Below are 20,364 nucleotides of genomic sequence, written 5' to 3'. Positions count from 1 at the left end.
AAAATAAATAAATAAATAAATAAAGTAAGATTGCAACTCAGCCTTAGAGTTTAATAATAATCTTACCTCTGTAACGGGCTGCGTCACAACCATCTCTTTTTCGCCGATCTTGGTGTTTCCCACCATAACTGGTTGCCTGGTGATGACTTGTCTCATCACTTGCTGTGGTTTCTGCTGTAATCAAACATTAACTGGTTAAGTGTTGCAAGTAATTAATTTCTGAAAAGGGGGAAATCTTTAACTTCAACGTGAATATGAGTTTTTTTCCAATTTTATAATTTTTAAACCATTTTATTTTTTGTAATTCATTTTTATTTTAATTGTTTTTAATGGTCATGGTTTTTTATTTTATAATGCCAAGCGAATACTTTAAATTTTCGAATGGTCTTTAGCTTAGTAGCTCAGTGCTCACTCTCAGTGGCCTAATTCACGTATTTTGACAGTCAAGATCTCGCTGACGTTCAGATGTCGTCCGATTGAAAAACAGTTCTTAATCCGCATTCACAAGGGTCATTTCGATAGAACGATTAATCGATAGGATCGCAACTCAGCGATTTGTTGTCGTCGATCAGTGTAGTCTAACTAAAAAGTTGGCAGTTGATATGTTCGTATCATGTTTGTACAGACAACAGCACATAAAGGTAAACACTGTGACGTCTTATGCAGTAGGAATAGGGGCGATATTGCAACAAAAGTATAGTCTGATGTACTGTCGTCTATACAGGGTGTGGTTTTGTAAAACAACGCCTATTTCAGGGGTGGCAATACACATGAAAGTAATTACAAGAAAAATATAAATAAAATTTTAACTATCCTACTTTAATACTAAAAAACCTTGTTCAAAAGTCTCCTAAAACTTTCGAGAAGGCGTAGTAATACCATTTACCAAAAATCCATGAACATTTAAAAAAAAAAATTTTTTTGGCATCAGTGTCGTGTATTACCACCACTGAGAATGGCGTTGTTTTACAAAACCACACCCTGTATACTCTTGTATTACTTACCGCACTAGTCTGTATAACACTAGTTTTGGTGTCGCTCTGCACAACCGAAGTCTGCACTATGGTCGGCTGCACGTTGGTCACCACTTGGCTCCTCTGCGGTTGTTGGACCACTCTATGGACCCCTGGCTTCATGGGAGCATTTACTATGATCTGCTGGTTATTGGAGACAGCTATGATTTGCTGGTTACCCTGAAATAAGTGTGATTAAATTACAATCTATATTTATAAAAGCGAAAGGTCACTGAATTACTGACTCACTCACTCATCACGAAATCTCAGAAACTACAAGTGTTAGGAGTCTCAAATTTTGCATGGGGGTTCCTTTTAGAAAGTAGGTGCTTACTAAGAACGGATTTTACGAAACTCTGTCCCTAAGGGGGTAAAACGGGATCCACGCGTACGAAGTCGCGGTCGGCCGCTAGTACTGACATAAATATTAATTTCCGTTTTAACTGAAGGACGTCTACTGCTGGACAAAGGCGTCCTTCAAGGATTTCTATAACGACGGTTTCTGCCCTGCCCGCATCCAGGTATCCGCGAGTTTCACTAGATCGTTGGTCCACCAAGTGGTCACTACTCGAAAACTTTTCTGTTCACAATGCACTCTCTGACTAGTTTACCACAGAGGCGTTCTCATTCCAATGGTCTTGGATTCGATTGCCAGAAAGAGAAAGGAGTATGTTCCCTTTTTAGAGTAAGTACCCTAGTTATTTCTAACAAAGCAGAAAAGTTTGGGCCTAGATAAATAATAAAGCCTTATACTGAGCGGATACCATTTTAGGACATGTACCCAATTTATTGTTTTAATGGTGAATATTAAGATGTTTTTATAGTCCGGTCGCCGAGCACGTAGAATTTCGTCCAATGACTCCAAGAAACCCATCCTTATCGCTCGCGCGTAATTATATTGCTATCGCGCTCGCACAGCTTGTGGCTTTAGTATCAAATAAACGTTCTCAATTTCTATTTCTATAAGTGTATATCAATATTTAATAAATTGATTTGATTACCTGTAACAACTGCTGATTCCCCTGTATAATCTGTTGGTTCCCAGTTATAATTTGCTGACCACCTTGAATCAGTTGTTGATTGCCCTGTATAATTTGCTGACCGCCTTGTATGATCTGCTGGTTCCCTATTTGGTTGCTAGATGTGGTACTGATCAGCGCTGGTGGTTGTTTCTGTGTAACCACTATCTGCTGACCTTGAGGCTGGTTGACGATTTGCGCCTTGTGTGGTTGCGGTTGTGTAGTTATTATTGGTTGCTGACTTGGCGTTATTTGGGGCGTGTTCTGTAGGAATATTAGAGAATAATTAATATCAATAATATGGATTAAGACGTGTTTTGTTTTCTATTGTAAACTCAATATAGCAAAATCTACGATTCAAACATTAATTTATTAAAATCGGTATAACGATAATATAAATAAATTTCTATAGCAATGTAACAAACTTTCTAAAGAAACTCAAAAATCCATAAAAAATCTAGCCCATAACCATTATCACAAGAAGAAAGTATACATAAGAAAATAAATTAGCACTCTAAATACATTTATCTTTTAAAATAAATATGCTTCTTTTCAATAATATACTACACATGGTTGCTTCAAATTTGATATAAAACGCCAGTATAAATTAGCCAGCCATACAAGTGCGAAAATTTCGCTTGTATTTTCGTAAATAAGCAACCCAAAAAAAGTCTTTAACCCCAAAAGATTGTCAACCAATTTGAAGTAACCTCATACAACCATGCTTCAAACATAAAGGTACTTGTACACTGAGGTGAAAACATCGGAACGCAAAATGCATCTTTCCTGCACCGTATAGTTTGCCATTCAGTGTACGAGCTCCATAAAGGTTTTCATTCTAGACCTGCGACAGGCGTCGGCGACAGCGACAATATCTTCAAACAAATTCCAAAGAAATTAGTTTGTATTTTTTATCTTTTTAATTAATGGCAACATAATCTCTTTACAAAATGTATTTTAGCTGATGTTCGAGTAATTAAACAATTAAATATCTGTATCTGGGAGGTACCGTGGGAATCTAAATGTATATTTTGAGCATCATTGCATAAAACGAGTCTTGATACTTAATCGTACTTTTGTTATTTCACTTCACTACACTCACAAAGTAACACCTGAGCTCGTAAAAAAATTACATTAAATGTATGACGGATTGTACAGCGCCCCTAGCGGAAACGTTCAAGAACTAAAATTTTCATACATATTTTTAACGCATCTATGTCTAATTGATGTAAACTCACACTCAGCCCTCAAATTCTATTAAGGCGTTGAGATTGGATTGCCAACTCGAGATTGGAGGAGCGCCATCGACGGCTGTTATTGTGGTGACACCACTCCTAACACAAGTGTGTCTTTAGCTTACTCGGAAGGTGATCAACACATATAGCCTTAAAAAAAAGAAATTAAGAATTTGTATGAAAATATCCCCGTTGTCGCCTTTCAACACTTATCGCAGATACCAGAACAACCAACTGGCCAACATCTACCAAGCACAACTAGTATCATGTGCATTGAACCTGAGCTATGGCCGTTTTGACCACAGTGATCGGTTGGGACGTGCTCACAAGGGTCGGCTGGCTCACAATCACCCTCTGAGCGGTCTGTATCACGCCCGAGTTCTGTACGCAACATACAGCTTTAACACCTTGCACGTAAGATCGGAATTCGGTTGAGGGTTGAACTCTAGCGTTGCTAAATTCCTTGACACTTTAATGGTTCTTTTTTGCACTATGTATAGACCGCGCAACGAAAATTGAGACGAACGCTTACTCACACTGATGTAATATTTGAATTCAGAACACAGAAATCAGACAGAATCCGTAAAATGTCAGCAGCAGATACAAATCTTTGCTTGCTTTGATCGCCTCAACTCATGTTGCGCGAACTATATCACGTGTTCGGTTGACAGTTAATGTCAGAAAAATCGCAAGTCACAAACGTTAATTCATGTCAACTAATAAGAAATAAGGTATACCACTAAAATGCCAATAACTAGACAATAATATATTAAATTATTTAATAAAATTGTAGGTAGTTTTACCAAAAATTAGTAAAGCATAAGTGAACCCGTAACAACCAAAGGCTGCGCAAAGAAATAAAAGGAACGTGCGACCATGTCGGTGTTAGTAGGTAAACTATTTAAGCTGTAACCAAATTTTAACCTTATTAGTTACTGCTTAGAGTCGATATTAAATTTATTAGTAACAAAAAGATGAGTGAAATGATGTTATTTATAGGCTAAATTGTGATTGAACCTCACAAATTTTTTAATAAAGTTTTTAATTAGCTAGAAAAACAATGAGGTGAGAAAATAACCCAAACAAAATTAGTGTCAAGCGTGAATAGCACTATTGTTGAACCTGTATTATTTGCTGTTGCGTTATAGCCTCTGTCGCCTGGGTAATAAGGCTGTTTAACGTCGCTTCGTCCAGGCCCCCGGGGTTGTTCACCTTTGTAAAGTTTATACATTTATTTCGGAACAAATATTGCTAAAGAATATCTTATTTCCATAGTCAACGTAACTCGAATACCTTTAAGTCATTTTAGGTCGATAAATGCTGTGTTCTCTTTGACAACCGAATTTGAATCTTATTATAATGAAAAATAAGACGATATTTGATTGATACATACCGTTAAAGTTAAGGGACCTCCACCAGCAGGGCCTTGTACTATGATGATTGTTTTCTGCATTTGTATGTTGCCTTGCAAATTTTGAGTTATGTAACTCAAACCTCCTGCAAATAAGATGATGATAGAAAAGACATGTTTCGGTTCACACGTCGTTTAGACCGTCGTTTTAGCCAAATGACGTCCACTGCTGGACAAAGACTCCCAAGGCTTTCCATAATGAACGGTCCTGCGCTGCCCGCATCCAGGTTCTTCCCGCGACTTTTACCAGATCGTCGGTCCACCTAGTAGTAGGAGCCCTGCCCACGCTACGTCTTCCAGCCCGTGGTCGCCACTCACTCGAGAACGTTTAAGCCTTATATTATTGAAAATATTTGTTGGATTTTTTTATGACCGAAGAAGTTATTTTGACCCAAAATTAAACTATTTCCCCGAGCAACACAGGGTAAATATTTTAAGTTATATTTTTTAAATGTCGTATTATTTTTACCTTGCGAGCCACCTGGTGTAGCGATAATCTGCATCGGTTGCTGGACAAACTGCGGTTGTTGTGTTGGCATGGATTTTTCTGTAAAAAAAATGATTGGCCGTCAATTTTAATTTGAAAGATTACAAGAATACAAACAATATTAATCCTTCAAGCTCCGCGAATCTAGACACAATAGATAATTATCTATTGTGTCTAGATTCTCAATTGTTATGACATTAATTAATGCCGTCTGGGACTCAATCGGTTAACGATTTTTATGTAACCAAAAGAATCAATTACCTTGCAGGATGATTTGTCCAGATTGCGATGCGATGATGTTTTGGACGTCCATCGGCTGTACCTGCAGCATCGGTTGTTGAACCTGCAATGTCGGTTGCTGCACCTAAACAAACAATGAAAACAAATTGAAGTGCTAAATTACTATAAAAGTAGTGTATATTACAGTCAGCGTCAAATAGTTCATGACACCCAAAGTAGCCAAAAAGTTCGCAACACGTCTTTGTTACAATGAGGGTTTTCGCGAATGAAAGATCCGCTAGATGACGGGACGTGGATGTGGGGTCTGACTGGTGCGTGATTGGTGGATTTTGACATATCTGTCAATGTCATATCAAAAATAACCAATCATGTAGCATTTGGACCTCGCGTCTACGTATTGCCATCTGGCGAATTTTTCATTCGCGAAAACCCTCATTGGAATAAGGTTCTGTTGTCAACTTTTCGGCCACTTTGGGCGTCACGAACTATTTGACGCTGACTGTACAAATGATTTGTCCCCGAACATTACTGAAAAATAATCGTGTGACCCAAACTAATCTGATGAAAGAAATACTTATATATTAGATGCACAGACGACGGCACATCAAACTAAATACTGACATCTTATGCACTTGCAATAAGAGCGCATTTGCAACAAAATCTGTCTCTGACTCTGATGTGCAACAACTTCGAACTCCTCTTCCTATGTTCTTTTGATTAATTTCGTTGCGGGTCCAATGATAGTTAACTTTCCCCCAGGACAACTTGACCTTCACTGGCTGGGCTTTTATTGGCGGTCAAGCTGTAGATCCTGGCTACACAGGAGTTGCAGCAGTGGGAACGAGCGGTGGGAATAGTCCCGTTTTTGATGTACAACAATTTTTAAAAGAAGCTGACAGAGAACCAAACAAAATTTACCTGCAATGTTGGTTGTTGCACTTGCAGTGTCGGTTGTTGCACTTGCAGAGTCGGTTGCTGCACCTGCATCGTCGGTTGCTGCACTTGCAGCGATGGTTGCTGCACCTACATTTAAAATTTGATAAATTAATAACGATTAACAAAACTATATTATAGTGAAAATAGGAAGAAGCGTTTTATTTTTGTTAGGGATGTTAGTTGCTTAATATCGACATAGTTAGTAAGTTTGTTATTTGTTATATCTTTTTAATAAACTACCTACCTGTAAAATGGGTTCCTGGATAATGAGAGAGGCATTCTCTCCAGTGCCTGCTACTAAAACAGATTGTGGGATATCTGGTTCAGTTTTTGGAGGTATCTGTTGGATAAATCACGAAGATTTCACATTTATACTCAGTTAACTGGCTTCCTTCAATTCTTACTTTTTATCACAAAACGCGTCTTCCTTAGCAACTTCTTTTAGTTTTATAAATAACTTTGGCACATTTATATAAAAACTTTCGCATAGCATGATTATAATATTATAAGGTGATACCCAAAGGCTTATTTCAGTGTTCATTAATTGATTGATTATGCAGCAATTTTTATAGGTGTTACAATCCTGGTCAAGCTATCTAAATATGGGATCTGTATACTGAAGTTATCGTGACATGTATTGATCAACAACGTCTTTTATCATTGAATATGATTGAACTCGTCCGAATTAAGCAACTAAGAAACCATTTATTTTCATAAACATCGAATAGCTAAATAATGTTTCTGTCTAATGAACAATCTAGATAAACTAAAAAACTAATTCAAAGAAAACTAAGAAAACAAATTACACATGAGAATAAAACCAAATATGACCTTTCGTAACGTTCCAGTTATCACGATTCCTGTTGGCCGCTAAAGGTACAGACATGAAAAAATGATAAAATTCACAATTATTATTTCAATATTTCCATCGGGCAACACCGAGTGGACTATAGTTGCAACCCTAGAGCTGCTAGAAAGGGTAACACCTAGATATCGACCGAATCTACTATAAGCCCAAGGTATCATGACAGGAAAACTTACCAAGTCTTCATCTTCAAGAGCAGATGCAGCGAGAGCAGCATAAAGATTTGCCGCTGTCTTCGAAACGCTTTCGGTGTTACCCTTTAAAAAAAGTCATTTTTACCACAAAAGCAGACTAATCTACGCAAGGCAACACTGCATTTTACAAATAGTGCACAGTCAAGTTGGGTGCATCTAGAGTAAAATGAGGGTACTTACATCTTTCTTGTCTTCAAGCTTGATCTTTTTGGTCGGCGGTTCTGTATACGAGTGGTCGGTGACGACGGTGTCCACAATCATGTCCTTTTCAGTCTTCAGTGCTTGCATCACAGCTTGCTGTATAATCTGACCGCTCTGCAGACTTATCTGTGCATCATTTTTGACCTGGACTATATGACCCTGGTCATTCTTGAACTGCAACATGGCTCCCGGTAGTTGGTCACTCTTCAATTGTATTAACTGACCCTGCTCATTTTTTATCTGGATCAGTTGACCTTGATCGTTCTTGAGCTGGATCAATTGACCTTGGTCGTTCTTGAGTTGGATCAATTGACCTTGATCGTTCTTTATTTGGAAGAATTGATTAGTCTGAGGGACCATGGGGTCGTTTAGTTGTAATACTGGTTCGTTTTCTGTCTTCACTTGCACTATCTGGCCGGTTTCAGTTATTTGTATAGTTGGAGCGTTCAGTTGGGGACCCATTTGGACGACTTGCACTGGAGGGTTAGATTTCTTCTCTAGCAAGTCGGCGAGCATTTTGTTCTGAGCCGTTTTCTGTTCAAACGTATAATGTTAAACAAATAAAAACAATACCAAATAAAAAATGGAAATAAAATTATGATACAAATTACTTACGATTGTCAACTGCGTTTGCTCGTCGATTTGAATTTGTACTGGTTCCTCTTTTATGACTGAAATTAAAATTAATTTTGTTTTTTTTCATTTTGTATTTTCACTTTGTTTTCCTAATGAAGTAAAACAAAATATACTTCGAGATGTCTGATTCCTTTGAAGCTTTGAGAAATACTTACCTAAAGAATCATCTGCAGCGTTAATATAAACCTGTAAGAAAACAGGAAGTTTTCAATTAATTACGTACAGTCGACCACAAGCGTTTTCCCAATAAATTTTTTGCTTCATCTTACTCTCGATTTACCTTTTCAGCAGGTGGTGTGCTACTCGCGACGCCACCTGGTGTGATGGTCGTGCACTTGATAAGGGCTTCTGGGTCTACATCCAATACCTGGGAATCAGAATATCTATCGTCAGGTATCACACATCGTCAGAAATTAATTTTGTAGCTGACACCATTAACCAATAACACAACTTTGAAAATGTACTTTAATAATTTAAGTGAGTTACTATATTATTAGGCTTAAAAACCTAGTTAAGTACCCCAATTGCAGCTGTAAAACTCATTTTTAGTGACATAGAATAATCAATAAGTAATCAATTTAATTCGCGAACCACGTGACGTCTTACCTTGTCTTTGTCAAATCTATAGGAGCGTATCATTTTGACAGCAGTTACTGGTGGTATCAACTACCCTTCATATCTTTGTCAATAAATTATTTTGTAGATAATAGGACCTATAAAAATAAGCAATTTGTTTGTATACACACCTGATTATTCTGAACTACAACTGTGTTAGCTGCAGGGGTCACTCTCTGCTGACTTTGTTGTCTCTGCGCAACCTACACAAGAAATATAGCAATAAAATCTACGTATTGACTATTATGAACTTTTTAGTATAATTTTGAAGTTACTTTCACAACACTACACTTGTCAGACTAAAGTATAACTCTAAACTTTAGACTTTAGAGTCTAAAGTAACATTTATTACTGTTTTATTTCGCATGCCTTCAAAAAGCTTTATGCAACTAAGCATGCCATTTTTATCCTGTTATTACCTACTCATGTTAGTTCCTTTAAACTTTGACATGCTTTTTACTGCATAATACTGCCACTACGAAAATCACTCCATTACGAGAACAATACAACATGCATGTTTTTCAACAACAAAAAATCTATATTACCGTGATCTGTAATACTCGCTCGAAAAATCATCTAAAATTAATAAAACTTTAAGATAACTCAAATTAAAATAAAATAAAAACCAAACAAACTAAAAACAGTTGACAGGTTTTTATCAAAAGGACAAAACAATATTTTTGTGCACTGTAATAAATAAACTAACTATATTATGAATTAAATAAAATAATAACCGCTCAGGAAATGACAAACACACAATTGATAACTACTAAGTAACATTATTGAGATGTATCAAAATAAACTCATACAAAAGACACGAATAGGTACATCGTATAGTCTAAATATAAATAAAATATACTAAATTTTATTCCACTGTCTTAACAATAAGAAAGATTTGGACACAAAACACCTCCTTCAAAACTCCATTACCAAAACCTGTATGGAACCTAAAGTTTCTCTCACACGTAGCATTCGCGAGTACAACCCGGTCAAAAGTAACTGCGCACCTGGCTTTAATGCGACTCTCCCTCGCACTTACCCGTGCACCTCCCCGCGTAACAGAGCGTCGATGTGACGTCACGGCAGTCAGGTGGACAGTTAACTCGACCGGGAATGTTACGTCACAAACACTCGAAAACAAAAGCGAATCTCTCATTGTAGGATTACACGCCAATACTCTCAAGTGAGAGAACACTTATAACTATAATTTATGACTAAGGGTGGATTCGACCAAACAAGAGTAAATATTAATCTCAGAATAAATCGTCAGTTTTGACATATTTCTCATACTGAAACTGTCAATGTGCCAGTTATACCAGGAGTTATTCTCGGATAAAAGTTTGGTCGAATCGGGCCTAAAAGAAATAGTCATACGTAATTTTCTTTAACCTAGTGAACCCAAAATCTCGTCCGGAATATGGCACAAGATTAGATGTATGCGCTTTTTGAAATTTTCAAGTACATATTGTACTCGTAAGTCTATCTTTTCAGTTACATACACTTGCACATTTGCCAATAACTGACTACGTGTAGAACACGTAGTTATTGTGTTTTTTCAAGAACACATATCTGTGACTATCACAATAAAAAATACATTCGTGACGTAATACAAAATGGAACTATAGGTACAGCACTAAACTCAGTAAGTGACTGAGATATGGGCGGCACGGGAGGGGTGACATTGACATATGACGTGACAAAACATGTAAATATAAAGGATATAGATGACCCAAACTGATCTGTCCTACCAAACTCATTGACAGAGGTGCGCCACCATCGTTCAACTACACTCGACAGCAAATAAATCGCACCACCCGCGACGCGAACTTTAAAGATTTTCTTTTGACACAATAACGGTGCCCCAACAATATTGGTGTTATTTGAAAGCCCAATAAATATCCTTAAAGAAAAACACATTTAATTTCTTAATAAATGATTAACATATACCATAAATGTGACTTGAAAAAAGACCTCACTTTGGGCTCACCTCTGGGATCAATTAGACCAAATTTTATGGTTATAAAACCAAATAATGATCACACGTGTCCTCTTTAACAGATGGATAGCGATTAATCCCAACTTAACAGTTTTATAGTCATAAAAAATGGCTATAGCGTAACTACCTATTTTTTGAAGAAGTGACTCTGGATCCTTGTAAAGACACATTTTTGGGGTTTAAACCTTTCCTTTAATAAAATGAAGTTTAGAACTAGGCTTTTAAATGGTGCCAATATTGGTGGGAAGTAGGGATGCATACGTTTGAAAATGCTTGTCGCGGGTGGTGCGATTTATTTGCTGTCGAGTGTATAAAGTTTTCAACTTGACAAAAATCGGAACCAGCGATTCGGTATTGACGGTGGCGGCCCGCTGTCAATGTCACAGATAGGACAGTTCAGTATATTGGGTCTCTATCTGAAGTTCCGCTGACGTTGGACGTCTCAAAAACACACTCCCGTTATACCTCAGGCACTGACACAGTTATGAGATAGTCCTGCAAATTGTAATACGTTCGTTCGTTCGTTTCAGCCAAATGACGTCCACTGCTGGACAAAGGCCTCCCCCAAAGTTTTCCACAATTAACGGTCCTGCGATGCCCGCATCCAGGATCTTCCCGCGACCTTTACCAGATCGTCGGTCCACCTAGTAGGAGGCCTGCCCACGCTACGCTAATTGTAATACAAATATGCCCTATTCCAGACGAGCTACAGTTCACGAGGCATAAGCTGAGCTTTGTATTTGTGTGAGTGATCACAAAAAGTAGACAAAAAACTTTTTAAAAATCGCTAAAATGTTTGTATAGAAAAATTGAATACAATAACAAAATACTAAGGCGAGTGAGTTGCACCACCTAACTTTGACCGTAACTTTAACGATAACCGGTGTATTTTGTATGGAGTTTGACAGCTTTTTGACGTTTGTCAAATTTAAAGTAAGATGGTACAACCCAGCCTAAGAATAGAATTAAATACGTCACGATGCAACCAGTACAAGAGGTGAAGTGTGACAGATGCGCGACGAATAATATAAACTGTCAAACATACACTATCCATGTGTACCTACTCACACAAATACAAAGCTCAGCTTAGGTCTCGCGAACTGTACAGTCAGCATCAAATAATTCATGTCACCCAAAATGGCCAAAAAAGATGATTACACAATGGCTGCGTTTGGCCGAAAATAGCGCTTGTTAGAAATTGTTAGGAAAATGGCGATCGCCATGGCTACCGCCGAAACTTTAGCATGTTTTCTGCTATAGTTACAAAATACTGAACTGTCCTATCCATGACATTGACAGTGGGGCGCCACCGTCAATGCCGAATCGTTGCTTCCGATTTTTGCCATGTTGGAAACCATATAGTTGAACGATGGTAGCGCCCCTCTATCATTGAGTTTGGTGGGACAGTTCAGCGTGGGTCATATACAGGGTGGAAACGATAAGTGATCTCACTCGATTATTTCTAAACTATACAAGATATCGAAAAACTGATTACTGATCCTGAAAGTGCTTCATGAGCTCTTTCAAACGATATCAATAATAGGTTAAAAAATTAACTTGATCTATCCGAAAATTCAATGTTTTCAGCCTCCATACTAAATGTATGCCACTATGCCAGCCACACAATATTAGAGTGTTAAATTTTTTTATTTAAAATAATAAACACTTAAAATTAACTCGTAAATTGCACTCTTATTTAAAATTATTCATGGACAACATTGGTTTAAGGCTCTACTTGCTATAATATTATCAAGATATGAGTGCCATGAATGTGGCAGTACTAAATGTATGGAAGCTGGAAACATTGAATTTTCGGATAGATCCAGTTTATTTTATAACTTATTATTGGTACTGTTGGATAGAGCTCGTGAAGCACTTTCAGGATCAGTACCCAGTTTTTAGATATCTTGTACAGTTTTTAATATAATGTGGTTTTACTTAATGTATGGAGGCTGGAAACATTGAATTTTCAGACAGATTCAGTTTATTTTGTAACCTATTATTGGTACCGTTGGATAGAGCTCGTGAATCACTTTCAGGATCAGTAACCAGTTTTTGGATATCTTGTATAGTTTAGAAATAATCGAGTGAGATCACTTATCGTTTCCACCCTGTATAGGACACGTTTGCTAAACTTCTAAAGTGACGTTTTCCCATACATTTTTTTGACAGTGGCAGCACTTACCGCTGAAAGGACGCCATTTTACTTACAAGCGCTATTTTCCGCTCTTATTCCAATGGGGATGTTGCCTGGGTCAAAAAGCAAGAGTTTTAATTAGTCCGTCAGTTAACTTATCAAAAAATACTCTACACGTATTTTTCACTTTTTCAAACTAATGAAAATTTAAAGAGATAAAGCGCCCCAAAGTACATAAGAAGAGGCCCGTGACGTCAACGCTTGCTTAAAAATGCCGCACGTTGTGACGTCGTGCGCAACTTCAACGCACCATAACTATGTAATTATTTGTTAGATTGACAAATAAAATTATACGTGTCCAATATTTTTTGATATTAANGCCCGTGACGTCAACGCTTGCTTAAAAATGCCGCACGTTGTGACGTCGTGCGCAACTTCAACGCACCATAACTATGTAATTATTTGTTAGATTGACAAATAAAATTATACGTGTCCAATATTTTTTGATATTAAACATTACGGACTAAAAAAATTTTTTTAGGCAACTAGCCTATTGTAACAAAGACATGTTGGGAACTTATTGTCTACTCTGAGTCATTTGGGTGTCACGAACTATTTGTCGCTGACTGTACAATACAACACACCTATCCTCCACACGTCATTCACAAACCCAAACCGTTAGTACTGTTAGTAGGCACTTACTTGCGGCGGCGGGGCGGGGCTTACTTTGTGGGCGAGCAGGTGTTTGATGAGGGTCGTGTTGGACGGGTTCGATTCCAGCGCTTGGGAGAGATGTGGGTGCGTCGGAGCTGGTTGTTGGGCTTGAGGCTAGAAGATATGGCGAATTATTTTAAGTATTCAATGAGAGGAGGTTATCTTTTAAAACTAGAAAACTGAAAGAGAAAGACCAAGGCTGGTTTTAGAGTCACGCTGACGCACGTCGACAGCTGAATTGTATGAAGCGTCGGCGCCGAGCGATCAGCGTCACTCAGGAACGTTCCCTTCAATGGGGGCTATCGTTTTAGCGCTCACCAGTTAGCGCCACTGTAGAGTAAGGTCCTGTCACTTGCTAGTAGCGAAGACAGTGGCACCAACTGGTGAGCGTTAAAGTGGTAGGAGGACTATCGCATTTGCACTCATCAAGATGGCGCCACTGTAGAGTAAGGTCCTGTCAATCGCCAGGGTGCCAACTGTTAAGTATAAAAACGATAGCCCTCATTACATACATATTGATCTGTCAGCGCCGACGATCAGCGAGCGGTCAGCGCGACTCTAAAACCAGCCTAACAGTTTTAGACTCACACCCGTATTCACAAACGATCTTTAAGTGAACACACGCATAGCGTTGAATAGAGCTCTGTGATTGGTTCGTGTGTGACCCTGTGCATCCACACGCACTGTGAGACCTCATAGTAATGTTTGTGAATACGGGCGTTAGTATAGTACAACTGTAAGGTTTCTTAACCTTTAGGCAAGTGTAGCGACTAGTAGTGAGTTCAATTGTTTAACATTTAGTGTTTTTTTATAATACAATAAGGTTATTAAGGGTCAACTCAGGATGGGAAAGCAGCGGGACTCATTTTAAAAACTTTGTATTTGTAAATACATAAAAATGTCCGGTAATTATTTAATCTAATTAGATGGCATAGTCATTTAAATAAACAATAAAACATTGCTTACAAACATCAATCGAATTACCTGTGGTGTGGCAACTATTTGCTTCACTTCAGCTGTGCCCGTGGGTTTGTTCGTTAACTGCGCTTTGAGTATTGGCGACGCTGGACCTATGAAAATGATACAAAAGTTTAATTTCAAATACTAATAAAAATGGGGCATGGGGATGGGGCAGCAAGGTTCTGGAGTGGAGGCCACGTACCGGAAAACGCAGCGTGGGACGTCCACCCGCAAGATGGACCGACGACATCAAGTAGCAGGAAGCAGGAAGTCGCTAAACGCAGGCCGTTACCAACCGGCCAAAAATCATTGAGGGAGGCCTATGTTTAGCAGTGGACGTCCTATGGCTTAAATGATGATGATGATGACTATTAACAATGTGTGCTGTATGTGAAAGAGATGTAAAAGATTGATACGGATTACTGAGGGCTGTAACTTTTTGCAACGTCTCTTTTCTTCTTCTATTCAGGCACTCTTGTCAGAGTGGTCGTGGTTGCGCTGACGAGGTACAGTCAGGGAATGAAAAGGTTCGTCAGATTTCAAATTGATTCCTTCAACGAATCGCGAGCACATATTACCTTTTGAAACTATGTTACAGAATAATCTTGAGTTAGAGAAAATAATCTTTAACTGTTCGTCATTAAAGTTCAAAATTATTCAGATCAAAGTTGTTTGACGATTTATCTTGTCAAGAAGATTATTATGATTGATAAACTAAAACCTTCTTGTTGGTTCAAACTGCCATTATTATTTCTATTAAATAAAAAAAACTATTGTCAATTGGTCAATGTCATCATTGCATTGCACTGATGGGATAGAAAAATAAACAAGCAAAACCTTATTCGTTAGCAAACGTCATATTTATTTCAATGTTAGCAGCACTGTTTCTTGCACTGTTATGTTGGCAGGTTTGACTCTTACAGAACCTAGTGCAAGCGAAAACCGACACTAAGGTGACGAACCTTTTCATTCCGCGACTGTACATGGTGGGGTGATGTCATCTCCGAGGGTAGCTCTCCTGGCGATGTGCTTCCATTTCTGACGGTTAGAGGCGTCGCGAGTACACTGGACCATGGTGGACTCAAAGGTCTTTGTGATGGCGTCTATCCAGCGGGTTGGCGATTGACCGCGTGCTCTCTTGCCTTCCTTCTTTTGTTAATAGAACATTATAATTATGAAGTAACTCACCAGCCGGTGGATTGGTCCTAGGCGGTGGATTTCTTGCCCTAATCCCGATGTAACATTGCTGAGTCTCTCCCGTCGAGGTGGTCACGTTATTCGGGCCCACTGTTCCTCCAAACACAGTCCTGTATGCAAACGGTATCTTTGAAATAATGGACATAAGATTCAGAATGGTCTAACAAATAACCCTCCTTCTAGCGCAGTCGGGTACAAATAGGCCATTAGGTCATTAATGGAGGAAGTATGTATAATAATAATGTTAACAGCATTGTTGTGTTCCGGCAGTTAGAGGTAAGATAGCCAGTTCCTCCGTGGTTGAGGATTCCGGGTGAAGCTCGCTTCCATCTTCGGCCTGATCACTTACCATCAGGTGAGATACAGGCCAAGAGCTTCCTCATGTGGATAAAAAATAATAATAATGGCAGTAGCACGGCCATATCTGTCAGTAGCCCGATGAAAGGTTTCCACGTTTCAGGCAGCAGTAATGCAAAACATCCACCTGCTCGGTTGCCTGACAATCTCAATAAGATATCTTATAGAGGCTGGATGAAATAGCGAGAGATAGTGCTAAACACTGGTTACTTTGTGACGTTCCTTGAGGAGGCTTACGTCATTGCCTGAAATAATGAATAGAGTTCCCTGTCATCGTTCGGCGCCCCACTTGCCATTGGCGTATCCACTTTCTTACTAGGCAACCTGGTCCAAGGGGTAGGGGAGTAAGGCCTCAGCCTCGAGTTTAGCGGGCAGCGGGGCGGGAGCGGCGGCGGCGCGGGAGCGCACTCCTTCTTTTGCCCACAATAAATCGAGCGTTAGGAATAAATTTGAATCGAAATAAAATTGTCGCCGTTGTTCAGACATTTCGTTTGCGAATAAAAACAAATATCTCGACAACACAACCCCGAACCCAACACTTCGCCGCTAAAGCGCCGCGTGAGCTGCCCGCTTGTTTCGAGAACGGTCTTACGTTGCCCGCCCCGCTCCCGCACCGCTGCCCGCTAAATTCGAGGCTGAGGCCTAAGGGCTCCTGCACACGATGCCGCCACCGCGCCGCTACACTGTTCATAAGCACCGAGTAAAACCGCCGCCGCGCCGCCACCGCGCCATCAAAGTATAATTTCGCGCGCGGCGCGGCGGCTGCGCGGCAGCGTTGTTCACGCGGCGCGTATAAACAGTGCAAAGGCGCGGCGACGGCGCGGCGGCGGCGCGGTAGCGGCGTCGTGTGCAGGAGCGCTTACGAAAGTTTTCCAAAATGTTGATGTATGTTGACCGAATGTTGTAAACGTCAAGGGAATCACATGTACGATAAAATTTATAAAAGAAAGTAAATTTTAAAATAAATTGCACTAAATTTCCTTTAAATTGCAATAGCTAAAGTTCTACAAAAATGTACAGTTATCGTTTCCTTGAATTTTCAAAAGTGAATTTTCTTCTGGGCTGCTCTGTAAAACAATATACACGAAGTTGTGGAGAGATGGTGCTCGTGCTAGGCTCCGGAGATCCTGTGTTACTAGTTTTTTATTTTATTTTTATTGAAACGCTATTGGAATATTTTAAAATTCATGATCACATAAGTACCTAAGTATATATTACAGTGCGTTTATTAATCGTTTATTTATATATGGATTGTGTAGGTAAACGTATAATTATATACGGGGGAAGTGTGCGGGCGCGATGACCCCCTTCCTGCCCAGCTTGCCGCAGCACGCCAGGTACTGCCGGTACAGCTCGGCCGCTTCGCACGCAGTGTTGTCGCTCGGCGGTAGCGGCTCGTATGTGGAACGGAGCCACGCTTGGACGAAGTGCTCGTTCTCCTGTCAAGAGATTGTGCTGAATGTGAAATATGGTCGAAGAAAAAAAAATACAAATTCCTAATATTTTTAAAAAAAATAGTCCCGTTAAACCCCTCGTGATACAGTTCGTGACACCCAAAGTGGTCAGAAAGCTGCCAAAACCACCTTATTCTAACAAAGACGCGTTGAGAACTTTCTGGCTACTTTGGGCGTCACGAAATACCTGACGCTGACTGCACGCTAAAATATGCTTTTGTTACGAGTTGGTCCACCACAATATTCCAGCGGTAGCGGAGTTCGAGTTTACATTCCTCAGATAACGAGTCTGGGCGTCCGACACTTTTACCGTTCGGGTGTTGTCGCCTCAATTGTTATTGTGACATCTACGAATATTCCAACTCATAATAAACTCAGTCTCCGAGCACGTAGAATTTCGTCCAATGACCCCAAGCTACCCATCCTTATCGCTCGCGCCTAATTATGTTGCTATCGCGCTCGCACACTCACTGAGGCCGCATGGCGCACAGTTGCGACAGCAATATAATTACACGCGAGCGATAAGGATCTTGGGGTCATTGGACGAAATTCTACGTGCTCAGCGACCAGACTATACACAAGACGCCAGTGTTACGCTATGACTGCATGACATTCATCATAAAATAGTGTTAAAGTTAGTTAAGGTATACAAGTGTACATTTAAATTATTTTATCATAAATTTTATTTGTCTTTATGTAAATGAATAAACAGCTGTTCGTACCTGTACTGTCCGCTGCTGCATATGCGACTGTTGTAGCGAGTTAACGGGCGCGGGGGAGGCGGCGGGCGCGGGCGCGGCGGGCGGCGGCGCCGGCTCTGGCTGCTTCGGCTGCGGTTGAGCCTGTGAACGACGGTCATTTAGGCCCAGTTTCCACCAAGGTGGCATGGAGCAGAGAAGTGTTTTGAATAAATAAACAAATAATCAAAGGACATCATCCACGTTTCATATAATTTTGGTCCAAAATCAAAAATGCCGGCCAAAAAAAAAAGTGCTGTATTCTGACAGAATACGTCTGCCTTAGCATTTGTTACTATGGCACCAAAGCCGTAGCTCCACTGTGCGTCGAGTATTTGAGATCTAAAAGTCATCGACTTTCATACATTTTTTGTTCAAAATCAAGTGTCGGCCAATAAAAAAAAAAGTGCTGTATTCTGACAGAATACGTCCGCCTTAGTATTTATTACTATGGCACCAAAGCTGTAGCACCACTGTGCGTCGAGTATTTGAGATCTAAAATTCGTAGAAGATTCATAGATTTTTTGTTCAAAATCAAAAATGTCAGCCAAAAAAAAGTGCTGTATTCTGACAGAATACGTCCGCCTTAGCATTTGTTACTATGACACCAAAGCTGTAGCACCACTGTGCGTCGAGTATTTGAGATCTAAAATTCGTCGAAGATTCATACATTTTTTGTTCAAAATCAAAAATGTCAGCCAAAAAAAAAGTGCTGTATTCTGACAGAATACGTCCGCCTTAGCATTTGTTACTATGACACCAAAGCTGTAGCACCACTGTGCGTCGTAGTATTTGAGATCAAAGTCAGTCGTTTCATATATTTTTAGAACCAGGAAACCAGGAAATTCTATTGGTTTTAAAACAATGAAACGCTGGCTCGCTGAGTAATAGCACACTTAAAAAGTTATGAGTTAACCAATCCATCTCTATTATGATTTCAGATACATACAGGATCATCTAAGTGAACGTGACAAGCATATGTCTGCAGCTCAGTCAGAACCGTCGCCCTGCTAACAAAAAGTCGTGGGATTATTCACCTGATGCAGGCGATTTTTATTACTAATTAATCTTTTTTCACTTCTGTGGGCTGACTGAGTTTAAATCAAACGCGCTCACTAATGTATGAAAATTTTAGATTTTGAACGTTTCCCGCTAGGGGCGCTGTACAATCCCTGATATGTGAGCGCGTTTGATGTAAACTAACACTGGGCCCTCTGACCACCTTAAACGGTCGTGGGTTAAATGTCCAGTGCCACGATATTTTTCATTATTTGGCTCCTGGCCAATTCCAGAAGCCTGTGAAAACCTGTGATGTTCTCCCACTCCTACCCACTTCCAGCAGCCTGTCAACCTGGCTGGGAAAAGTGCTGCTGGTAGGATTTGCATTCGACGATTTGTACTAACTAGTTTAATCAGTCTATGCAAGTAAGCCTGCTGAGATGTCTCTGTTCTCCGAAGCGAACCAACGTTACCTGGTGCTGCGGGTGCCTGTCTGTCGCGCTCGGCCCGCTCACGTCTCCGCCACTGAGTAGCTCGGAGCCTGCTGAGTCTCCGTTCTCCGCTAACCAACGTTACCTGGTGCGGCGGGTGTCTGTCTGCGTCGCGCTCGGCGGCGGCGGCGAGCGCGCTCGGCCCGCTCACCGTTTCAACTACGCGCATGAGAATGCACGCGCGCGGCCCGTAGCTTTGAGCCTGGGGACAGTATATTCGTTGTAAAATAGCACCTATGACAACCACATATAGATCGTTTCATCCACGAAGACGTGACCCACTATTCTTCCACGAATGTTTGAGTGTTATCGGTACACGCTAAATATCCATTAGTGCACACGCACGCTACAATAATGACGCTCGGATTCCTCGGATCAAACTCCCCGCTATATTGGTGGGGCGCGTCTTCGTAGATAAAACGATTATACAATGCTATAATGTTTCGGAAGTATGCCATCTTAATAATTGT

At 39.9% G+C, this 20,364-nt stretch overlaps 1 protein-coding gene across 1 annotated transcript in view; it reads right to left on the bottom strand.

Annotated features, from left to right (window-relative positions):
* Positions 1-66: 66 nt before the first annotated feature.
* Bap170 (Brahma associated protein 170kD) overlaps positions 67-20,364 on the bottom strand; it is a gene marked incomplete at its 3' end in the record, with an annotated part of 32,873 nt that continues 12,575 nt past the window's right edge. Inside the window, 21 exon segments of the mRNA XM_028315154.1 lie at positions 67-174; positions 1,005-1,193; positions 2,015-2,296; positions 4,390-4,479; positions 4,661-4,764; positions 5,148-5,225; positions 5,427-5,529; positions 6,324-6,428; positions 6,586-6,681; positions 7,383-7,463; positions 7,581-8,135; positions 8,217-8,272; positions 8,393-8,423; positions 8,518-8,604; positions 8,984-9,055; positions 13,688-13,813; positions 14,684-14,769; positions 15,848-15,983; positions 17,479-17,652; positions 18,390-18,509; positions 19,980-20,096. Of these exon segments, the coding sequence (XP_028170955.1) occupies positions 67-174; positions 1,005-1,193; positions 2,015-2,296; positions 4,390-4,479; positions 4,661-4,764; positions 5,148-5,225; positions 5,427-5,529; positions 6,324-6,428; positions 6,586-6,681; positions 7,383-7,463; positions 7,581-8,135; positions 8,217-8,272; positions 8,393-8,423; positions 8,518-8,604; positions 8,984-9,055; positions 13,688-13,813; positions 14,684-14,769; positions 15,848-15,983; positions 17,479-17,652; positions 18,390-18,509; positions 19,980-20,096 (2,796 nt within the window).

This window comes from Ostrinia furnacalis, unplaced genomic scaffold (genome assembly GCF_004193835.3).
Source record: "Ostrinia furnacalis isolate ACB-3 unplaced genomic scaffold, ASM419383v2 OfSCF0322, whole genome shotgun sequence".
Classification (NCBI taxonomy): domain Eukaryota; kingdom Metazoa; phylum Arthropoda; class Insecta; order Lepidoptera; family Crambidae; genus Ostrinia; species Ostrinia furnacalis.
Note: the sequence above shows the minus strand (reverse complement) of the source record. Positions and strands in the feature narration are given on the sequence as shown.